Source organism: Seriola aureovittata, chromosome 13 (genome assembly GCF_021018895.1).
Source record: "Seriola aureovittata isolate HTS-2021-v1 ecotype China chromosome 13, ASM2101889v1, whole genome shotgun sequence".
Classification (NCBI taxonomy): Eukaryota; Metazoa; Chordata; class Actinopteri; order Carangiformes; family Carangidae; genus Seriola; species Seriola aureovittata.
Genome location: NC_079376.1, coordinates 5969061 through 5989840, shown reverse-complemented (window position 1 = coordinate 5989840; position 20780 = coordinate 5969061). Strand labels below are relative to the sequence as shown.

Sequence of the window (20780 nt, the reverse complement as noted above, 5' to 3'; positions counted from 1 at the left end):
GCGTGGTTCAGGCCAATACTTGAATCTGATTGGCTGTTGGGTTCTTTGAGTTTTCAAAATCGAGGCTGACGGAGCTGTCAAAACATGCAGAGGAGCAGAGCGTGACTGGTGAGAAATAACAACAACACGGATATACTGTATGTTTAACCATATATATATATATATATATATATATATGAATCTCTGTAATACTAACACGCTGTGTATTATTTTCTCATAAAGCTAAAATCACATTCTTCCCCCGTTTGGCTTCGTTCAGACAGATGAGCCACACAGCTAACGTTAGCTACAACTGTTTCTAATGTTAGCATGTTGGATAGTGGAGAAACTAGCTAGCTGCTAGCCCGACTGTAGCGTGTCTAATTCAGTGTACAGGTTGGTGTTTGGCCGAGCTTATTTAAAGGACCACACCTGTCACGGTTGTAGCATGTGTTAGCCCACGCGCAGCGGTGGGAGTAGTGCACACTGTTAGTGTTACACACTGAATGCCCACGCTGGTGATCCAGGTGTAAGAGGATTTTATTTTTATTATCAGAAATGCTGCAACCAAACAGAAAACAAAAGACAGTGTGAGTTCTCACATACGCTCCTGTAACTGTCTCTGATATGACTGAGCGGACTTCCGTAACCAACGGTTTTACAGCGTCAATCATTTATATTACCGTACATGTCGGCTAGCGTGCCGCCATGCTAACTTCGCGGTTGAAGCTAGTTTTAGCTGCCCTTCCTTGTACCGCTTAATACACATGTAGAACATAACTGTAACAAACAAACGTCAATACCTTTAACATCAATACTTATCTCACCTGCAACCAAACAGAAAACAAAAGACAGTGTGAGTTCTCACATACGCTCCTGTAACTGTCTCTGATATGACTGAGCGGACTTCCGTAACCAACGGTTTTACAGCGTCAGTCATTCATATTACCAGGCCGCTACCGCCACCTATTGGTGAGAAGTATTATAACTAATAAGTCAACTTCAACAGAAATCAGATGAGTTTTCTCCTATTTACACAAGTATTAAAAATAATAATTATAATCACAAAAATAATGGTGGGGGCCAGGTTACTAACATAAACTAATCTAAACACAATTCTGGAAACAATTTGAACTCATGAAATGCCCAGGGTGCCACACCCTCCCCTACTTAATAAAAAAAAAATAAAAAAAAAATAAAATAAAAAAAATTGTTGTTACTCCATTAACCCAATACTGTACAACTAGTGTCTATTCTTGAATAATAATCATGGTTGCACCCTATTGGCACTTACCTGTCCAATAAAAGCATACTTAGGTTAAACACATTTAAAACCATAGAAGTTAGCACTGCTCAGTTGATACATCAGAGCAAATCATATGGAGAGTAACCATTATTTTCCCATCAAGATTAGTAAACAACTTCATCTCACTGTGATGAATTCTACTGTAACTAGACTCAATACTCGGCCGACACTTCACTTTAGTCTGTTACCACTCTTCCATTGTTTACATATGAAGACACCATAACATGTATTTGTCACTATATTAATTTCAATCTGTGACACTACAGTCTTTACTGTTAAGATCTGTTAAGATGAGTAATATTCTGTCCATCCTTTTTTTCAGCGTTTTCCTTGCAATGTTCTCTTTTTTTTTTTTTTTTTATATCTTAGTCTCTTTAAACTGTATCAGTTTACCATAGTCTCCAGCCCCTTGTTTGCATCCATGAGCACCCAGGGGCGCCACAGTCTCTGGAAGCAAGGTGCTGTTTTGCCCATCTCTATGCAGCCCATACCAGCTTGTCTGACAGTAGGTTGTCCCAGCGTATCATACGTCAGCATCCTTGGCTGCCGCCGCTCTCTCTGAGGATGAGTGTGGACTGTCAGAGGTGATGACCACTGTTCTATGTCAGAGTCTCTGTTCCCTTGGTGTTGGTGTTCTTCTTCATCAGATGTGTGTTCTTTGTGTTGCTCCTGTTGGTCGTGATGATCCTGTGTGATCTGCAGCTCAAGCTCCGCCTCCTCTACATCCGGCTCACTCCCTCTTTCTTGAAGTTCTCCCACCTGTTGTTTCCAGGCCTCAACGCCAGGAGTTGGAGCAGTAACTCTGCCATCATTGTTGTGTTGCTGTGGCAACCTCCACACAAGTTCCCCCTCCTCCTCACTTTCCACATCTGTGCCCTGTTGTTGTAGCTGTTGCTGATCTTCCCCCTTATTTTGTCTCCGACGTTTCTTGCTTTTTTCTCGCCCCTTCCTCTCCGGCTTTTCCACAGGTAAGCTGTCACATGGAAGCAACAGGTTTCTGTGTACTGTGCGGCTTTTGTCCCCTCTCTCAGGTTTGATCTCATACACCGGCATGTCAGGGCTCTTTTGACTCACCACCACGTACACTGTATCCTCCCAGTGTGAACGGAGCTTGCCAGGCCCTCCTCTTTCTCTGAGATTGCGGAGCAGGACTCTGTTGCCAGGATGCAGTTGGGCTCCGTAGGTCTTGTGGTCATAATATCGTTTGCCTCGCGAAGCCTCTTTCTGAGCTGCTGCTGATGCAATCTCATAGGCCTCTTTCATTTGTGATTGCCATTTTGCCACATACTCTGTGTAGCTTACTTGCTGCTCTTTTGATGGTAAGTTGAACAAGATATCTACAGGGAGTCGAGGAGAGCGGCCGAACAGCAAATAGTAAGGAGAAAACCCCGTAGCCTCACTCCGAGTGCAATTGTAAGCATGCACTATTTTTGCCAGAGAGCTTTTCCAGTCTGCTTTTTCATCGTCGGTCAGTGTTCTCAACATGGACAGGAGAGTTCTATTAAAACGCTCCACTTGACCATTTCCCTGTGGGTGATATGGGGTAGTATGGGAGCCACGCATACCACAGATCTTTTGCAGCTGGGAAAACATCTGATTCTCGAATTCTCTGCCCATGTCATGATGGATTCTTGCAGGAAAGCCGAAGTTCACGGCGAAGTGATTGAAGACTTTTTCCACCACTGTTTTTGCAGACTTGTTTTTTGTCGCATATGCTTGTGCGAAACGTGTAAAGTGGTCCATCACCACCAGGATGTATTCATAACCATGCTTGCAGGTCTCTAGATGTAAAAAGTCTATGGAGACCAGCTCGAAGGGGTAAGTAGTGGTGATGGAGGTCAGTGGGGCTCTCGTTACCTTGCTTGGCCGTTTCCTCTTCAAGCATTCACAGGCATGCATCACGAAATGCTCCACATCACTTTGCATTCGGGGCCAGTAGAATCTGTCTCTTATTAGTCCCAGAGTTCTTTCTGCCCCCAAATGTCCCATTTCTTTATGGAGTTCTCTGAATACAGTGTCTCTGTGTTCTTTAGGGAGGAGAAGCTGATCTCTCCCATTAGCTCTCCTGTAGAGGACTCCATCATCATTTACATACAGTCTGCTCCACTGTCTCAACAGGATTCTGACCTCAGGTGGTTCTACTTTCAGGGCGCGACCTTTTGGCAGGTAGTCATTGGCTTTATGTTGTATGAAGCGGCCAATCACAGGATCTTGCTCCTGACTCGCTCTGATGTCATCTTGAGAAAGAGACTTCCCAGCAGACAGTGGTGTGGTGTCTTGCACTAAACTGATGGCAATCTGGCTGACTACAGTGGTCTCAGGAAAGGTGCTCTTTCTCTGTAGCACTGCGCTCTCCACAGCAGCTCCGATAACATCCTGCTCTACCTCCACGGTGCACTGGGCCATGTACTGGTTAATGTCGAGGGGTAGCCGAGACAGTCCATCAGCATCAGCATTCCTCCGGCCTGGTCGGTATCTGATTGTGAAGTTAAAGTCGGCCAGTTCACCCACCCAGCGGTGGCCTGTTGCGTTCAGTTTTGCTGTTGTGAGGACATATGTTAGGGGATTATTGTCTGTGTAGACAACAAAATGTGGTGCATAATAGAGATAGTCTCGGAAGCGTTCACAAATTGACCATTTTAGGGCCAGGAATTCCAGTTTCCCAGAATGCATATGGTAATTCTTCTCAGGGGGTGTTAATGTCCGTGAGCCATATGCAATGACCTTCATCTTGCCTTCTTGTCTCTGATATAACACAGCCCCCAGGCCCTCTTGTGAGGCGTCACAGTGGAGTATGAACGGCTCTGCAAAATCAGGATAGCCTAAAATTGGCGGCTCTGTTAGACAGTCAGCCAGCTTATTTAAAGCATCCTGATGACTCTGAGTCCAACTGATGGGTGTGTTGGGTGGTGACCGGCCCTTCTGTCTTGTACTAACCACTTTTCCTTTTTTTCTGGATACAGGTGGTGAGGCTCTGTCTGGAGGGAGGGTCAGTAGCTGGTACAGCGGTTTTGCCACCTTAGAGAAGTCTGGGATATAGGCCCTGTAGTAGGAGAGGAAACCTAGAACTCGGCTCAGTTCCCCCACTGTCGATGGTGGTTGGTCTTTGAGCGCCTGAACAGGAGCTATTTCGGCTGGGTCCATGGTATAACCCTCTTCTGATATCATCCGTCCAAGGAAGCGAACTTTTTGCTGGAAGACCTCACATTTCTGTGGACTGAGTTTGACACCATGTTTTTGGTATCTCTGCAGGACAGCTCGGATGTGGTCCACATGACTGTCAAATGAAGGAGAGTGGACTAGGTTGTCATCTAAATATGGCTGGCAGGTGACATCACGAAGCCCCTTCAGACAGTCCTCCATACTCCTTTGAAACTCTGCTGGGGCTGAGCTGAGGCCAAATGGTATGCGGTTCCACTGATATAAGCCCCAAGGTGTTATAAAGGCTGTGAGGGGGCGACTCTCAGGGTCCAGGAACCCCTGGTGATAAGCTTTGCCCTGATCAAGAACTGAAAACCAGGAGCTGCCATGCAGGGAGTCTAGCATATCCTGAATTCTGGGAATCGGATGCCTGTCTGGTACAGATTTCCTGTTGAGCTCTCTGTAATCACAGCACAGTCTCAGTTCACCTGACTTTTTGCGAACACAGACGATTGGGGAGGAGTAGGGTGACCGTGACTCTGAAATCCACCCGCGGTTCAAGAGGTCTTGGAGATAATCCTTCACCTCTTGGTGCAGGGGTTTTGGCACTGATATATAGGTCTTACGAACAGGTGTAGTGTCGTGCAGTGTGATGTGCATGTTTAAGGTGGGAATGCACCCAATGTCCTTGTCATCATAAGCAAAAGCATGACACTCCTCTCTTAACACCTGCTTCACCCTCTCCTGCTGATCTTTGCTAAGGTGATCCAGTTTAACAGGAGGATTCCACTGAGGTGGTTCATGGCTGTGTTGTAGGTTGCTGGTTACCTCATTTAGCTGGATGGGAGGCCGCAAGGTGTTCTGTTCTGCTGCCCCCAGTGTCTCATCAGAGGAATCCACTGTGATGGGGTACACTGCTTTAATTTCTTCCAGGCATCCCAGAATGGTGTGAGGGCTTAAGGTGACATCATGCTTGCTGGTGTTGGCTATTGAGACTGGGATGTATACCGACTTCCGCTCGCTGACAGTGACCAACCCCTCCTGGATGACCAGACCCTCAGGTAGCTGTGATAGCTCATCGGGAACAAACAGCAGGCTTTGTCCAGCAAACTGGGCTCCCACATGTGCACAGATGTATGAGGTGGTTATCTGTTCAGCAGCCAGGCGTATTCCCCTTTTCCCTGTCCGCACTGTACCCACACTTTGGCTTGGATCTTGTGTCTGTAGTAATTTCAGCACTGCTTTAGCTGTTTTCACCGACATTGAGAACATTCTGCTGATTTTTTGAATGTTCTGTGGTTTTGACTGCCGTCTGCCCCATTTACCCACGACTTCTTCAATCACATTGAATCCAATAATGGGTTTTTCTGCAACATTGGGATCACTGGACACTAACATGGGAACTCGGAGTGTCTTTTCTGGGTGTGTGTCACAGTCCAAATAAAACTCTGTTTCTACCCACCCGTCATACGGTATTTCACTCCCATTTGCGGCTAATGCTACCAGTGGTTCTGTCCCCAAAAGTTCAATAAGTGGCCTGACAGTGCTGTGTGGGAGGTGTCGTTTTCGCCAGTCATTATTGATGAGACTTGCCTGAGCTCCAGTGTCCCATAGACCCTCAGTTGGTACGTTGTCTAGGTGGCACTGGACCATGCATCTTCTTCCGATGAGACTGATGAGCTTGTTTTGGCGTTGTGAGGGCACATAGCTGGTGTGTGTGTTCTCTTGGGGGTTTCTGGCGGGTTGTGGGTTGGCATACAGTATGTCTGTGTGATCACTTGGTGGCTTTTGTGAACGTGAGGGGGCATTTTGCAGAGACACGGGGTTGAATTGGGACCTGGAGGATGGAAGGGCTACTGTGGATCCCGGCTCAGCAACCCCCTCCCGTTTCCCTGCGTGCTTCTGGCCTGCCTGCAGCCACGAGAAAGGTGGCCTTCCTGTCCACATCGAAAGCAGTGTCTACATGTGTCACCTGCCTGAGCCTCTCTGCATACCTGACATCCTCTAGCCCCTCTTGCAGCTGGTGATGGCCGGGTGTCTGTGCTTGGCCTTGATTTTGTTGCTTCTAATGTTTCACTGAACATTCTCTTCACTTCAAGAACATCAGCCCTGAGGCCCTCAATAAGTTTCACAGTCTCTGGATCTGGTCCTTTACTCTGTCCTTGTTTTTTCTTTGTGGAGACTATATTCCCTACTTTTGTCTGTGTTTCATCATTTGTATCTGTTTCACTATTGGGAGGCAACTGGCTTTTGTTAGCTCGCAGCTCTGTGTGTATCTCGTTTACTCTAGGTGGCTTGACGGCCGTGTTTCTCCTGAGCTTATTTTGTCGTTCTAGCTCAAGACTGGCAGCCTCATTCATTTTTTCAATCAGTACCTCATCGGTGACTCTGGGGTTGCTAAGGTGAGGTTTCAGCTGAAACTTCACTGCCTCGCTGAACAGACCAGTCTCTAATGAGCGAAGGAATTTACGCTGGATTAAGTCTGAGCTGAATTGTTCCCCCTCATCCTCATCACCAGACTTCCAGAGCAGTTTCTCCTGAGCTCTATTGCCCTGAACAGAAAACCCTGAGCCGATTCTTTGGGATCTTGGGCAATGTTCATGAGTCTGTGGAGCAGGTCTGATGATGAGTCAACTTTGTAATGTCCTCTCAATATGGTTTTTAATGTGGGAAGTGTGAGGTCTCGCTTCACTTCCAGCAGGTCTCGAAGGTGAAGGCCCGGGCTTGCAGCTTTAATCACAGCCTCGATTATTTCAGTCTCTGAGTAGCCCTTTTTGAGCCCAGACTCGATCTGGTTGGTCAAGCTGGTGAAAGATAATTTATCTTTCTGTCCCGCCTCCCCTATTTGGCCCCAAATCCGGAACTCTTTTCTCAAAGTCACTTCTGGGGCTGTGAGGGGTGTAGGCTGATTGGCTTCCCTTTCCTTCACTACTGCCATGCTGCTGAACCGGGCCCCCAAAGCTCCTATCTTCTCCTCTAGCGCCCGACGTGCTTCTGCCTGAGCCTGCTGGAGCTGTCCATACTCCTGTTTCAGTCTCTCAATTTCACTAGGCGCTGCTAGTTGTGTCTCTGCTTCATCTGAAGCTTGTTTTTGTAATGACCGGAGGAATAATTGGAGATCGTGCATGAACTGCTGGAACACCTGAGGCTCCTCACTCTCTTCCATCTCTTCCAAAGTGCCCTCGGCTAGCCGGATTAGGGCCCGACGAGACTGTTCTCTGAATCCGTCCCCTGATGGCTCGCTGCACTGTAGATGCTGACACACTGTGATGAGCTCTGATTTCACAAGCGTCCACAGCACTGCACTGATCTCGTCCTGGAGTTGCTCCATCTTGGATTTTCGCTGAACGTACTTGTCTAGGTTCGTCTCTTGGGAAGGGACTCTCAGCTGTCTTAAAGTCCCTCCTGGCTGGCTCGCCAAATTATGTTACACACTGAATGCCCACGCTGGTGATCCAGGTGTAAGAGGATTTTATTTTTATTATCAGAAATGCTGCAACCAAACAGAAAACAAAAGACAGTGTGAGTTCTCACATACGCTCCTGTAACTGTCTCTGATATGACTGAGCGGACTTCCGTAACCAACGGTTTTACAGCGTCAATCATTTATATTACCGTACATGTCGGCTAGCGTGCCGCCATGCTAACTTCGCGGTTGAAGCTAGTTTTAGCTGCCCTTCCTTGTACCGCTTAATACACATGTAGAACATAACTGTAACAAACAAACGTCAATACCTTTAACATCAATACTTATCTCACCTGCAACCAAACAGAAAACAAAAGACAGTGTGAGTTCTCACATACGCTCCTGTAACTGTCTCTGATATGACTGAGCGGACTTCCGTAACCAACGGTTTTACAGCGTCAGTCATTCATATTACCAGGCCGCTACCGCCACCTATTGGTGAGAAGTATTATAACTAATAAGTCAACTTCAACAGAAATCAGATGAGTTTTCTCCTATTTACACAAGTATTAAAAATAATAATTATAATCACAAAAATAATGGTGGGGGCCAGGTTACTAACATAAACTAATCTAAACACAATTCTGGAAACAATTTGAACTCATGAAATGCCCAGGGTGCCACATTAGCATCGCAATATGCTTAAAGTACCAGGAGTAAGTACTCGTTATGTAGACTGACCTTTTACAATTTATTTGTTGATTTAATTTTAAATGGATAAAACTGTAATTTTTTAACACTACCATAATGACAAAGTGAAAAAAGATATTTTTGCAAATTTATCAAAAATCAAAAACTGAATTTATTTCTTATTTACAAAGTGTTCTGATCCTTTGCTATGGCTGTCCAAATTGTGATCACATGTATCCTGTTTGCTTTCATTTTCTTTAAGATGTGTCTAGAAATTGACTCTTAAACTGAATTGATTGGAGATAGTTTAGAAAGGCACACACCTGTATATACAAACAAATACAATATACAAACTCCCACAAGGCCCACTGCATTTCAAGACAAAGAACAAACCATGAAGTCAAAGGAACTCTATAGACATCTGGGATAAAATTGTGGTGTGGCATACACCTGGATGAGGGTAGTGAAGCCTCTTTCTCAACAGTGCTGCGGGCTGAAGCCATGAGGACGAGTGAGTTTGACTCCTCATCTGAAGAGGAGGAGGTCGGAGAGGAGCAGCTGACGCCCTTCCACATCTCCTGGTGAGTTTCAGCAGTTGCGCTTTTGTCTTGACGACCAATTGTGAAATTTCTTTCATGGTTGTGTAATAAAAAAAATGAGTCGGATTGTTTTTAAATGGTGAAACAAGCCCTCACTGTGTACATGTATATTATATTTTGATTGGCTTTAAGGGTACCTCTGTCCATAGTGGAGTGCTCGCAGTTTCTTGGGATATGTGCACTACCAGGTAAAGTTGCAATTAATCATTTTACACTTGCTGTTCTTACTTTATTATTAAAGTTTTTGTGCATCTCAGTGTAAAAAAAATGTCCTTCATCTGACTTCAGGTTGCAAATACAAAGAGATCCGCAGGAGTCTGCAAAGAGACGTTGGTAAGATGGGTTTTGATCGTGTCGATCATGTAGATCTTTTTAATCTGTTGACAGCTGTTTATAACTTTAGCTCTCTTACATCTCGGCTGTTTTTGTTGTTGACAGAGGAGCTTCAGAACCAGGGGGTACAAGAGGTGTTTGTTTTCTGCACCAGAGGGGAACTGAACAAGTACAGGGTTCCCTCCCTGCTGGAGGTCTACCAGCAGCAGGGCTTCACAGTTCACCACATGCCCTTCCCAGACGGAGACGCTCCTGAGCTGGAGCAGTGCTGCAGGATCCTCGAGGAGCTGCAGGTCAGCCTCGAGAACAACAGGAGGACAGTGATCCAGTGAGTGAAATCATCATCCATCAAACTGAGATTTGAACTGAATTTAAAATATGTTTTGCTCTTTGGCATAAAAATAGAACAGAAAACGACTTGTGACTTCTATTTCTCTACCCAGACAATTAAAAAATCCCTTATTTCAAGATGCTTCTCCTTGGGAAGATGCACCACTAACTTAAAAAATGTGCAGAGAGAGGATGTCAAATACAATCAAACTTAACTCAAGCTTGTCTACATGAACAGAGAGACGATACATGAAATCGAAAGCAAGCGGGAGGAGTGTCGCGTAAAGGTTAAAAATAGATGCATCTATACTTTCTATGACAAAGAGTGCTGAGTATTTTTAAACCTTTTTGTGTCTTCAAACTTTGAATTAAGTACCAGACAGCTCCAGAGAACTAGGGTACATCTCACCACAAAGGCATCTGTTTTCACAGTTTTGTGCGGGACACCCCTCGTTACACAAATGAACAATTTGCTTTCAGCTTTTAGCCGTGCATTGATGGCAATTTGCGCTTTTCTTCTTGCCCTTCAGCTGTTTCGGAGGCCTCGGACGCTCTGCATTAAGTAAGGATATTCTTTATGCTCTTACTTTGAAAGTTACCCTTTATTCTTTGGGTCAATGTGGTTTTCTTGCAACACTAAAACAAAAGTTTGACATTAAAAATCCTCTCTACTAGTTTTACGCCAGCGCTCTGATCACATGATCACATGTCTCATGTTTTCTTCTGTTCAGTCGCCGCCTGTCTGCTGCTTCAGCTCTCTTCAACAATGACAGCAAACAAAGCCATCGAAATCCTCCGGGAGCACAGAGGAGGAGGAGCAATACAAACTGTGAAGGTGAGAGGTTACTCTCCTTCCTCTGACTGTGTAGTTCTAAAGGGAAGATAATGGTCTATTTACATGTTTTAGCCCATTATCTAAAAAATCACACATCCTCAAAATTGCTGTCGGGCAGTTTCCACTGTATAACATTAATTTGTGGATTGAGTTCCCTCCTTCCAGGCTGCAGAAGTGTGTTCGTTTCATTAATCGAAATGAATCAAAATAAATGTGCAGAGTCTCGAAACCTGCTGGAGATGCGTGACCCTTCAGAAGTGTTTCATTAGTGTCATGTGATAATGCAGCTGCCAGCGGGCTCTTGTTTTGGAAGCTCTTCCATGGTGCTGCGTTTAAGGATGCTCTGACATTAGAGATTTGGCTGCTGAAAAGCATTCATGAGCGAAAGCCAAACAGTAAGCAAATATGGGAGGTGTGAAAAGGTTGATATGAATTAGAGCGAGAGACTAGTGAGTTGGTTGCTCGATATTATTGGCTTATATTAGCTCAATACAGATATATCTGCATCGCTATAAATGTCAGCTGATGAATAAGGATGAATAATTTCTCTACAGAAATACTGGAATATTGCCATTACATAGTTTGTGCACCAGAGTGGTGTAACATTTAATTAAACTCCTACAAGTTTTAAGTGACAATGTTTATGGCGATTGTGGTGAATTATCTAAGCTGATCCTGATTCCACACAGAAATGGTTGTTCGTCAGTCATCGTGTCTGTATTTATAGTTACTGGGCTCAAACATCACAACAACACAACTCAGATCCTTGAATGTCTGTTTCTGTGAATTCGAGAACAAACGTGAACTAATGACTTAATTTGATTTTTCCCACAGCAATACAACTTCCTCCACGAGTTTCAAGAAAGGTACACAGCGTACCAAGAGAGCAGAGAGGTTTCCACGGAGCGCTCAGTGTCTCGGTGATCGCCGCTTCTCTCATTCAAATCGTGACTCGTGAAAATATCGATCCCTTCAAACTTGCTTTTCTGTCAGTGATTCTTCTTTTGATTGTGTGTGTGTGATATAATTGTATTCTCTAATGATTGCACTTTAACAGAATACTCTAATATATTGCTTTTTGTCATCCTCATTATAATGGAATAAAGACGTGATGAGGAAACCGTTGATGTGTTCAGTGAGTTCAGAATAAATGTCTTTACATGTTTATAATAACAGAGGTGTCTGTTCACCTGCTGTAGTAATGGAGCTGGACTCTATTTTATATATTTTATTTTGAAAAAGTGACTTAAACTATATTTTCTAAACCTCACTTGAATCAATATCACAATAGTGATACTGAAATGCGCTTATTAATATTGTGATATTGAGTGAAGGGAGATTTAATGGATGATTCAGCCTCATGCATCGGACATAATTTCCTTACATTTGCAAAAACAAAAAACATCAATTACTAATTTTGTGATGGTTTTGCTCAGATCAACTAACTCAGAAAACAGAATCTCATCACGAAAGCAAAACGAAACGATATTCAAAAGTGATTTCCTCCTTGTTCTTCTCAGAATCTGTTTTCACTGCAAACCACTGCTCCTCCTTGCAACATTTTATTTCTCAATCACAGTGTCACATGGAAGTGCTCTGTCCTGGCTGCATTTATCTTCAGGCTGGGGAAAGCCCCCTTGAGCAAAACTTGATAACAGCATGCTGGCTAATGTTTGTCACTGGACCTGAGCGTTAGGAGACTTTAATATCTGGAAAAAACAAAACAACCCAGATTTCTGTTAAAAGTGCATTTGTTTAAAAAGATTTTCATGAGGATTTTTTTAGAACGAGCTCTCGTTTTAATCAACGCTGTGATTGAATGATTTGAGATCTTGAACATAATTAAGGAAATCTTTAAACTTTAATGTACAGGTCAGAGGAAATGCTGGTTTCATCTCGACACTGCTGTTAAGAGTTTGTTTCATATGTAACGTGTTTTTAATCCCATTTAGATCAACGGCAAGAAAAACATGTTTTCATGGATTTCCAGTTACAAAAAAGTATTTTAAAGTCTAAAGTCTTTTGCCTAAATGTGTCCCACATCACACAAAAATCATGAAGTACATGAGATAAAAATTGGCCTTAAATATTATATTCTAATCTCCTTTTAAAAACATTGATCTAAAATAACATTCCAGTCCGTAATAAGAGTGGGATCATTTTTATTTAGATTCAAATAAACTCAAGTTGTCATTTCCTAGATGTGACAAGATGGGATCTAATACATAAAAATTTAATTTTATGTGACAAATGATCTTCCCTTTCCCTGATAAATTTACACATTTTGAAAATGGAAATAAATACTCTAGTATTTCTGAAAAATTAAGTCTAATTGCGCTGACACTACAGAAAACAAAAACACCACTTCCCAGATTTTGATTCTGGAAACGAGCGACACTGCGAGGAGTGCTTGATATCGTGGAGACATGAGAAGTTAAAATTAAAAACATTCAATAAGAGTTTTCTAACCACGTGGAATATTTGGTTGTGGAAATGAACAGAATGCACAATGACAAAAACAGTTGAGTTTGAAAAGGTACATTCAACAGTATGGCACGTCAGCAGTCTCATGCTCAAAGCTCAAATGCAGAAAGAGAACTAAAAAGTTCCTTTGCTTCCTAATGCTGAAAACATTGTACCGTTGAGTCTACCTTCTTAATTTATCGATAGCTGCGGGGGCGATTCTACAGAAACACATGTCACATACACGTTGCTTTCTACTCTGGATTCACACTTAAAACAAATATTGCCATTTATTTCAACAGGGATTACATGGTTTAAACGTGATAGACAGGTCTGAAGTACGGAAACAATACGTCAGACGGTTTGAAAACTGATGTTGTGACAACCAGACTGATTGTCCCTGTGCAACATGTTTCACTAAGTGATAATAACCCATGCACTTCAGCCCTCACCGTACGTAACTGTACTTTCATGTAAATGTTAAGACTTAATGTGTCTGTGGGCAAGAACATAAGTCTGGTTTGCACTTTGCTATTTGTTTTAGTGATGGTAATGGATCACTTGGCAGGTATAAATTAGCTGTCGAAGCCCAGGATCTAATTCGCAGAAAAAGATAATGCAATTCAGCACACAGCTTAGATTCTCACAGATATATGCACACCTGAAAATTATGTCTGCCTAAAATTTGTAAACACTCAGAAGTTGGGAACCAAGATGAAAAAAAAAAAAAAAAACTTTATTTAAATCCCAAGCATCAAAAATCACCACACCATGAAAAATAAAAAAAGGAAAAGAAAAAACTTGTCCATTCAGGTTTGTCCTTATTTTCCATAAAATTTAAACTATAGTGTCATGAAAAGAACGCTGCGACCAAGATATTCTCCTAAAACGGGCTAAATGTTTCCGAAATGACACTCTGCGCTGTGTGTGGGGGTTCGAGAGTTCGTCCGCTTGAAATGGCGTCTTGTGTTGCTGAACGGTGGTCTCCAGCAGGTCCAGTGTTCCAGCACTAAGATCATAGTGTCTGGTCGACTACTGTACATGCAGGTCCTTTTCCTTCATCGTCCGGCTTAAGAGCTCACCAGAACATAGATCATCCTGTCGCAAACAGATGAGAGAGTGGAACAAATAATTAAATATTCTGCATTGTTTGGAATAATATAACATAACCACCATCACAGGGTTTTATATATTGTTCATATGTTTTGTTAAAATTAAGTCATTGTGACTTAAAAGTTGGAGGAATAATTCAACATTTTTGAATATAAACTTACTTGCTCTCTTTCTGAGAGTTAGATGAGGAGCTTAATACCACTTAGACCTTTACAGTAAACATGAAGCTACAGCCAGGAGAGTTAGCTTAGCTTAGCATAAAGGATGGACACAAGGGGAAACAGCTAGCCCTACCAGCACCTTTAAAGCGCACTAATTAATGTTGTCTCATTTGCCATTTTACAGAAGACTGTGCTTTACTATGTCTCATCCGGGAGTAGTTGACCGCCTTCAGCGGACTCCATGACGACTCCTGAACCGCTAATTGTTTAATTCATACAAAACCCTGAGTGTAATATGACTAACGGGATATAATGTGTTCATTAGAGGTGCTGGTAGGTGGATTTTGTAACTTTCAGACAGAGCCAGGCTAGATGTTTCCCTCCGTTTTCAGTTTTTATGCTAAGCTAAGCTAATCAGATGCTGCCTGAGGCTTCATATTAACAAGCAAAAGTGGTATTGGTCTTCTCATCTAACTCTTGTACATTAAGTAAACAATCCAGTTTCCCAAAATGTCAAACTATTCCTTTAATGAGATTTTAATTTGCACAGGATGAGTATTGTGAGGAGATTTCAAGCTTTATGAAATTAGATCACGTTATGTACAGTTGACCTATTACTTTACAAATTATAAACATGGCTTTGTATTGGAGGCATCCCCACATAATACAGTCCTGTGTAAATTAGAACCGAATCATGAGCACTTAGTGCTGATATGAACGAGATATAAAAAAATAAATGCGTACCCATAGAGATAGTAGAAGAACGACAGGAGATAGAAAGCCAGTTTGCACCAGCCTTCTTTTTGACAGTATGCCAGGATGTCAGCATTCATGATGGTTGTTGGGTCGTAGAGTCCTGGACAGCTCATCACAGGTCTGCTCATATACCTGCAGCACAGTGGAGCGAAAGTGGTGGATTAAATCAGACTGTGCTGTCTGTAGTGAAAAGCAAGAAATATCAGGGCGTTGGGCAATATAGACTTTTGATGGATCAAACACTGTAATTAGATAATGGATGTCAGAGACCCACCTCCACACATGATAAGCCAACAGTGGTAGGTTGAGACAGAGGGTGAGCCACTCAGCCGCACAGAAGAACATCACACAGAAGAAGAAATGGATGAGATACTCTGGGAGCACCAGCTGCGGAGAGAAAAAATTAGACACGTCAGAATCCTCATATAGTGAACAGTCAGTCCAACTCCCTTATTCTCATGAGCCTGTGTGCTGTGTTATTGACTGTAATGTAAAGACAAAACTCTTTGGCTGTCCACACAAAATACTTAAATTCCAAGTGTGGACTCACAGTAATAAATGTAGTGAGCTGTAATAAGTTAAAGCACACTGGTCAGAAGATAATACAGCATCGAGTCACAAAGCCTCAAAGGCAACGAGGACATTTTACAAAGAGAAAATTGAGCTATTTAAAGAGCCAGACATCTAAAAATTGCAGCCAGCTCCACAGAGGGTTCAGCAAAGGAGTGAAATACAAATGAGCTAAAGTGAGACGCTTATGCTCAACTATGCACTATGTTCTGTGCAGTTAAGCCTCTTGGTTCACACTGTCAGGCCCAGCTTGATGTTTTCTTCCTACACATTATTACATGTACATAAAAATGTCACAGTAAGCTATCGCACTGATCTGACAGAATGTGTAACACAAACAGGGTGAAAAATTAAAACATGCCACCTGCAAAATTTCTGTGATTTTTGAATCCTATGCTCGCCCCCAGAACTGAGGACGAAAAGACGCCACTCGTTTGGTGTTTAATAAGCTTCCACAGTGAGGCTTATTCACTGTCCTCAGATATCCTCTGTGTGATGTGGCAACACAATGAGCAAGGCAGAATGTGTGACTGTGTTTAGCCATGCAGCCACATTTAGCCTCTAACACTGACTTCTAATAGTGGTAAATCTTGAGAGTGGGTTGTTGAATTTAGGAGTCTTCAAGTGAATAGAAAAGGTTAATTAATTTCCCACCCTGCTTATATGTCATGCATCAAGTCTTGACCACAAGTGAAAGAGGGAAACTTATCAACAACTTGCTCTGGAGAATGTTTGCGCATCTCAATATCAACATCTTTTGCAGTGAGGGCAAACCTAGAGATCATCCCACCTCCTGACAAACGGGACTGGGAGACACACTCGAGAGAGAGAGAGAGAGAGAGAGAGAGACCATGCTGTGAGCACTAGCAGTGTTGATGCAGCAGCTTGCCTCAGGTTGACAAGAATTTGAACTGGTGCGGGGTTCAGGGGGGCAGATGGAGGCACCACATGGAAGCCATGCATTCAAAAAGAGCAGAGGGTGGAGGTGTGGGAGGGGGGGGGGGGGGGGGGCAACCAACAGCCCACAGATGGAAAGGTGAGGGGCATGTAGGACGAGGAAGGGGGGAGGAGGGGGCTATAATGTGTTGAAATCCTGCACTGTGCTGCCAAATACAAAACGACTGATCACAGCACAAAAACATTTTGCCAACTGAGCTGAGCGTTCCACACGCAAAAAGACTAGCATGGTCAAAACAGCAGATCGTACAGATCGAGGAACTGTACTTTTAACTTAATAACTCCTCCTACTAGTGAAATCACTGACCAATCAGTGGTCTCGAATATTGCTGATCTGGAGAGTGTTGGGATTCTGCAGCCATCTGCTCTGAACCACAGGTGATGCAGGTTAGAGCCAAACACTGAGCTCATATATAGTAGCTTAGTTCAGCTAATTGCTGAATCAAACTGCAGCCTCCCCCTCATAGGAAAGTGAAATAACTACTATGTGATATGCATGAAGAAAAGTTTGATTTAAAGTTGGAATATAAAATTATTTTCCTCCACAATCTACAGCTCAAAGTATCCACTGTTCAAAAAGCTTTGCTGCAAAATCCAATGACCTGATTTTCTCTTTACATGATTTCTATGAATACTGTTATGTAAAAGCTCTGTCAGGACAGTGTATAGGTCTGGTGTCGTGTTACTGTCATCTCAAACTCAAGACAAGTTACCTGACTTTCTGAGTTTACTGGGAATTTACTGTACCAGTAACACTATATGCAAACAAAGGGTAGGTTGTAATAAAGATCATGCATGTTTTGAGCATTTGCAAGTCTTTTCAGTTAACAACTATACTTTATCAATTATCAATAACAGTGGATATTTCATCCAAGTATTTGTATCCCACTACTTCATATTCTAATGCTTCTCATGAGCACCAAAGCTCCTCTGCTTGAAAAGCAGTTTAACAAAGCTTAAAACGAATAGTCAATTTAATTGGTTAGATGAGGTGTTAAAAGGAGAATATTTTAAAATATCCTGTATTTCAGTAAATGCTTACAACTTAAAAGCTGCACTTTGAGACTTGCAAAATAGAAAGAATAACTACTATTGCAGTCCACAACAGTCAAAAATGCTCACAAAAACAATTAAAGTAATTAATAAATAAATAAATAAATAAAAGGGGCAATTACAAAAATAAATAAATAAATCTATCTACAACACGACAGTGGAAAAGATGGGGCACAGGTGGCGCATTGTCTAATCCCTGAACTCTGGCCTTGACTCAGATTAGTTAACTGAAAAGACGTTTGCAAACACTTCCCCCGTGCAAAATGACAAGACTGCAGACTGAGTTGAACTGAGCGGGCATTTTAAAGATTGGTACAAACCTTTAATGCAATTTTGACTCTTTTAATCTTTTTGACCTTTTCAACTGTCTTTTTGCCGTTAACAAAGTGTAAAAACAAAAGCAGATTAGGAAAAACAAAACAACAAAAGGCGTTAGAGTTTGACAGCTGACAAGATCACTGTATTCATAACAGGCAGGTTATTTAGCATAACAGTGCAGAGAAATGATTGAAAAAGACAGATAGGCGGATAAAGTCCTAAAGTAAATGAAATATCTTTCAACAGAGCATATCTGCATGCAGTCAAAGAGGCAAGTAAGGTGTGTTAGGTACTATGGCGTCACTTACCGGATTTAGAGTGTTACACTGATCTATAGGATTCTTGTAGTCAGTCTTCAGCTCGTCAAATGCTATTATCTGGAGGAACAAGATGACCACAATGAACAGAGAGCACACAACATGGATGTACGTTTTAAATGCAATTTAACATTGGGTATCTTTGAACTGAGTCATAGATGGAGAAATAACTTAAATAAATAAATAAATAACATTATCTTAGTGTACAGTATGTGCAGTATACCATATATTATTGCAAATCTTCCATTACTCTTATTTATTATTTGCCTTAATTTTACAGTCTTACAACAACTGCAACCAGCAATAGTTTTCAATGTTGTCTACTCTCATTTTTAGTTTGTTTGGTATTTCTGCTTGATTAATGACCAAATTATTTACTAATCAACATTTTTTGTTCACTTTTTTTTTTGGATGGTCTAATTAATTGACTCATTAATCATGAACTGTTTCAGCACCCATGTCAAAACATTACACTGTTTGCCTAAAACGTTCTTTTTTCTTGCTTCTTAATAGGTGAATAAGACATAGCTGTATAATTCTCTTGTACAAACTGTTTTTTATTCTGTCATTTAGAAGTTATATGCATAATACTTTGTGTGTTTAGTTACTTTATGCCCTTTTTCTTTCTTTCTTTGTTGAGTATTTTTACAAGAAAGTGACTGGAAACCAAACCAACAGAAGCATTTTGAGTGCCGTTAACTATATGACTTTTTGAGTCATGGACACATTACCCAAAAGTTTACTGTCTGCGCCGCTACTGGCGCCGCAGACAGTTTGACGGTAAAATTAACGCTATTTTCTAAACAAAGACATGCGACATGTCAGGAACTTGAGATCAAGATAACGGATGACAGCAGCATCGTAGTGGTTTGTACCTCCACGATTGGAGGTTAGTTAGCTAAGCCTGCTAACTAGCTGACTAGCTACTAACTGAACGCTAATCATGTGACAAGCTTGACGCGGTAATAGACGGTTACTGTAACTGGACAGCGGTTAATAAATGGTGAACAGTGTAAAGAGATTACGACAACACGTCATGTCAATAAAATTGTGCTTTGGTGTTTAGACTGCTAACTTTAGCTCATAGCCAACGGCGGGGTGTGTTCCATTCATTCTATAGAACACAGCCGTTCTAGAACGAAGGTTTACGTATACTGAGCATTGAGCGCGCAGCGGTTTCTATGGAGTTCCCTTGGTTACGTTCTATCCACACGTTGAGAAGATCGGCGGGGAGCTAACTACGTAAAACCCGAAAACGTCCTGTATATGTGGCTATAGAGCTGGCCTACCGTTAGCCCGGTGTTTGCCAGCCTTCCCCGCTCCTTCAGCTGCCTCTACCGGCGCCGTTGGACTGGCAGGCCAACGGTCTAATCTGAAGTTGTCTAAATGTTTACTTACATGCCAGATTGCGAAGAAGATAAGCGCCGCCGTGAGCAGCAGAGCAAGCATATAACAAAAGGCCGCGAATGTGAACGCCATTTTTTCCTCCGGTTCTGCTCGTCGGTTCCTGGCTCGGCTGGCGGATGATGCAGGCAGCTTCGCAACCGATTTGAGATTTGTCAGTGTGTCTTCTTCTACAGTGACTGTTCAGCTAGCTGACATCATTGCTGTTGCATTACTGCCATCTTCTGGATTTGTTTATGTCCTTCAGGTTCGAGTCTTCCTATTAGTCATAGTGTCCCAAAATTGTAACTTTCCTTAATTATCTGTAGTTTTAATAATTTATATTTTTCTTATTTTATGAAGACATTTGAAGCCTTCTTTTTTGAAGGCACTAACAATGTACAAAAATATATTAACCGTATTGTAAGTTGTCCCTGTAATACCAAAACATGTACTGTACTTATAAATTATATATTACAGTTTAATATACAAGAGCTGTAACAACCCATTATATAGCCTACAGTACTGTGCAAAAGCTTTAGGCACAGAAAGTTCAGAAAAGCTTACAGAAATAATACCAGGAAGTCAGTTAACATCATACAAAATGCAGTAAATGGGGCAGGGAATAAATCAAATAAATATTGGATGTGACCACTCTCCTTGCCTTTGAAACGGCACTAATTCTCCTAGCTACACTTGAATACAAGGTTCTTGGCAAGTATGTTGTTCCAAGCATCTTGGAAAACCTGCCACAGTTTTTTCTGTGGATTCAGTCTGTCTGTGTCTTTTCATGTAATCCCAGACTGACTCCACAATGTTGAGTTGAGGGATCTGTGGGGGTCTGACCATCTGTTGCAGGATTCCTTGTTCCTGCCTCTGAAGATTCTTTATGACTCTGGTTGCAGCCTGAATTTGGGACTGATCAGATGCCTCCTTGATGGTACTGATGATGAGGAACAATCTAAACATCTAAAGTGTCCTAAACTCTTGCACAGTGCTGTATATGTACATGTGTTAGTTTATGTACAGTACATAAAACAAACTAACTGAACATATATTAAGTAACTTCT

The 20780-nt window shown here is 42.1% G+C and overlaps 2 protein-coding genes across 4 annotated transcripts; one reads left to right on the top strand and one right to left on the bottom strand.

Annotated features, from left to right (window-relative positions):
• Nucleotides 1–13: 13 nt before the first annotated feature.
• cdkn3 (cyclin dependent kinase inhibitor 3) lies at nucleotides 14–11741 on the top strand. 2 transcript variants are annotated; one of them, XM_056394349.1, is made up of 8 exons: nucleotides 14–108; nucleotides 9007–9103; nucleotides 9254–9309; nucleotides 9410–9454; nucleotides 9560–9782; nucleotides 10315–10346; nucleotides 10516–10619; nucleotides 11454–11741. In XM_056394349.1, the coding sequence occupies exons 2-8, from the start codon at nucleotides 9024–9026 to the stop codon at nucleotides 11541–11543; spliced, it is 630 nt and encodes a 209-aa protein (XP_056250324.1). In that variant the 5' UTR covers nucleotides 14–108; nucleotides 9007–9023; the 3' UTR covers nucleotides 11544–11741. The 2 variants fall into 2 exon arrangements, with proteins under 2 accessions (XP_056250324.1, XP_056250325.1); XM_056394350.1 differs by having other exon boundaries at nucleotides 57–137.
• A 1023-nt stretch (nucleotides 11742–12764) lies between these two features.
• Nucleotides 12765–19883, bottom strand: cnih1 (cornichon family AMPA receptor auxiliary protein 1). Of its 2 annotated transcripts, XM_056394353.1 has the most exons (6): nucleotides 19726–19883; nucleotides 18319–18387; nucleotides 18013–18060; nucleotides 15387–15499; nucleotides 15101–15244; nucleotides 12765–14180 (listed from the first exon to the last, which is right to left on the bottom strand). In XM_056394353.1, exons 1-6 carry the CDS (start codon nucleotides 19804–19806, stop codon nucleotides 14153–14155), a joined length of 483 nt encoding a protein of 160 aa, XP_056250328.1. In that variant the 5' UTR covers nucleotides 19807–19883; the 3' UTR covers nucleotides 12765–14152. The 2 variants fall into 2 exon arrangements, with proteins under 2 accessions (XP_056250328.1, XP_056250329.1); XM_056394354.1 differs by lacking the exon at nucleotides 18013–18060.
• Between the last annotated feature and the right edge of the window lie 897 nt (nucleotides 19884–20780).

Excerpts from the sequence above, each read along its gene's own strand:
- cdkn3 (XM_056394349.1), top strand. The coding sequence starts at position 9,024 with ATGAGGACGAGTGAGTTTGACTCCTCATCTGAAGAGGAGGAGGTCGGA. Across the intron at positions 9,310-9,409 it reads TGGGATATGTGCACTACCAG|GTTGCAAATACAAAGAGATC; the intron begins GTAAAGTTGCAA and ends ATCTGACTTCAG. Across the intron at positions 9,783-10,314 it reads AACAGGAGGACAGTGATCCA|CTGTTTCGGAGGCCTCGGAC; the intron begins GTGAGTGAAATC and ends CTTGCCCTTCAG.
- cnih1 (XM_056394353.1), bottom strand. The coding sequence starts at position 19,806 with ATGGCGTTCACATTCGCGGCCTTTTGTTATATGCTTGCTCTGCTGCTC. Across the intron at positions 18,388-19,725 it reads TCTTCTTCGCAATCTGGCAT|ATAATAGCATTTGACGAGCT; the intron begins GTAAGTAAACAT and ends TTGTTCCTCCAG. Across the intron at positions 14,181-15,100 it reads TTCTTCTACTATCTCTATGG|GATGATCTATGTTCTGGTGA; the intron begins GTACGCATTTAT and ends TGTTTGCGACAG.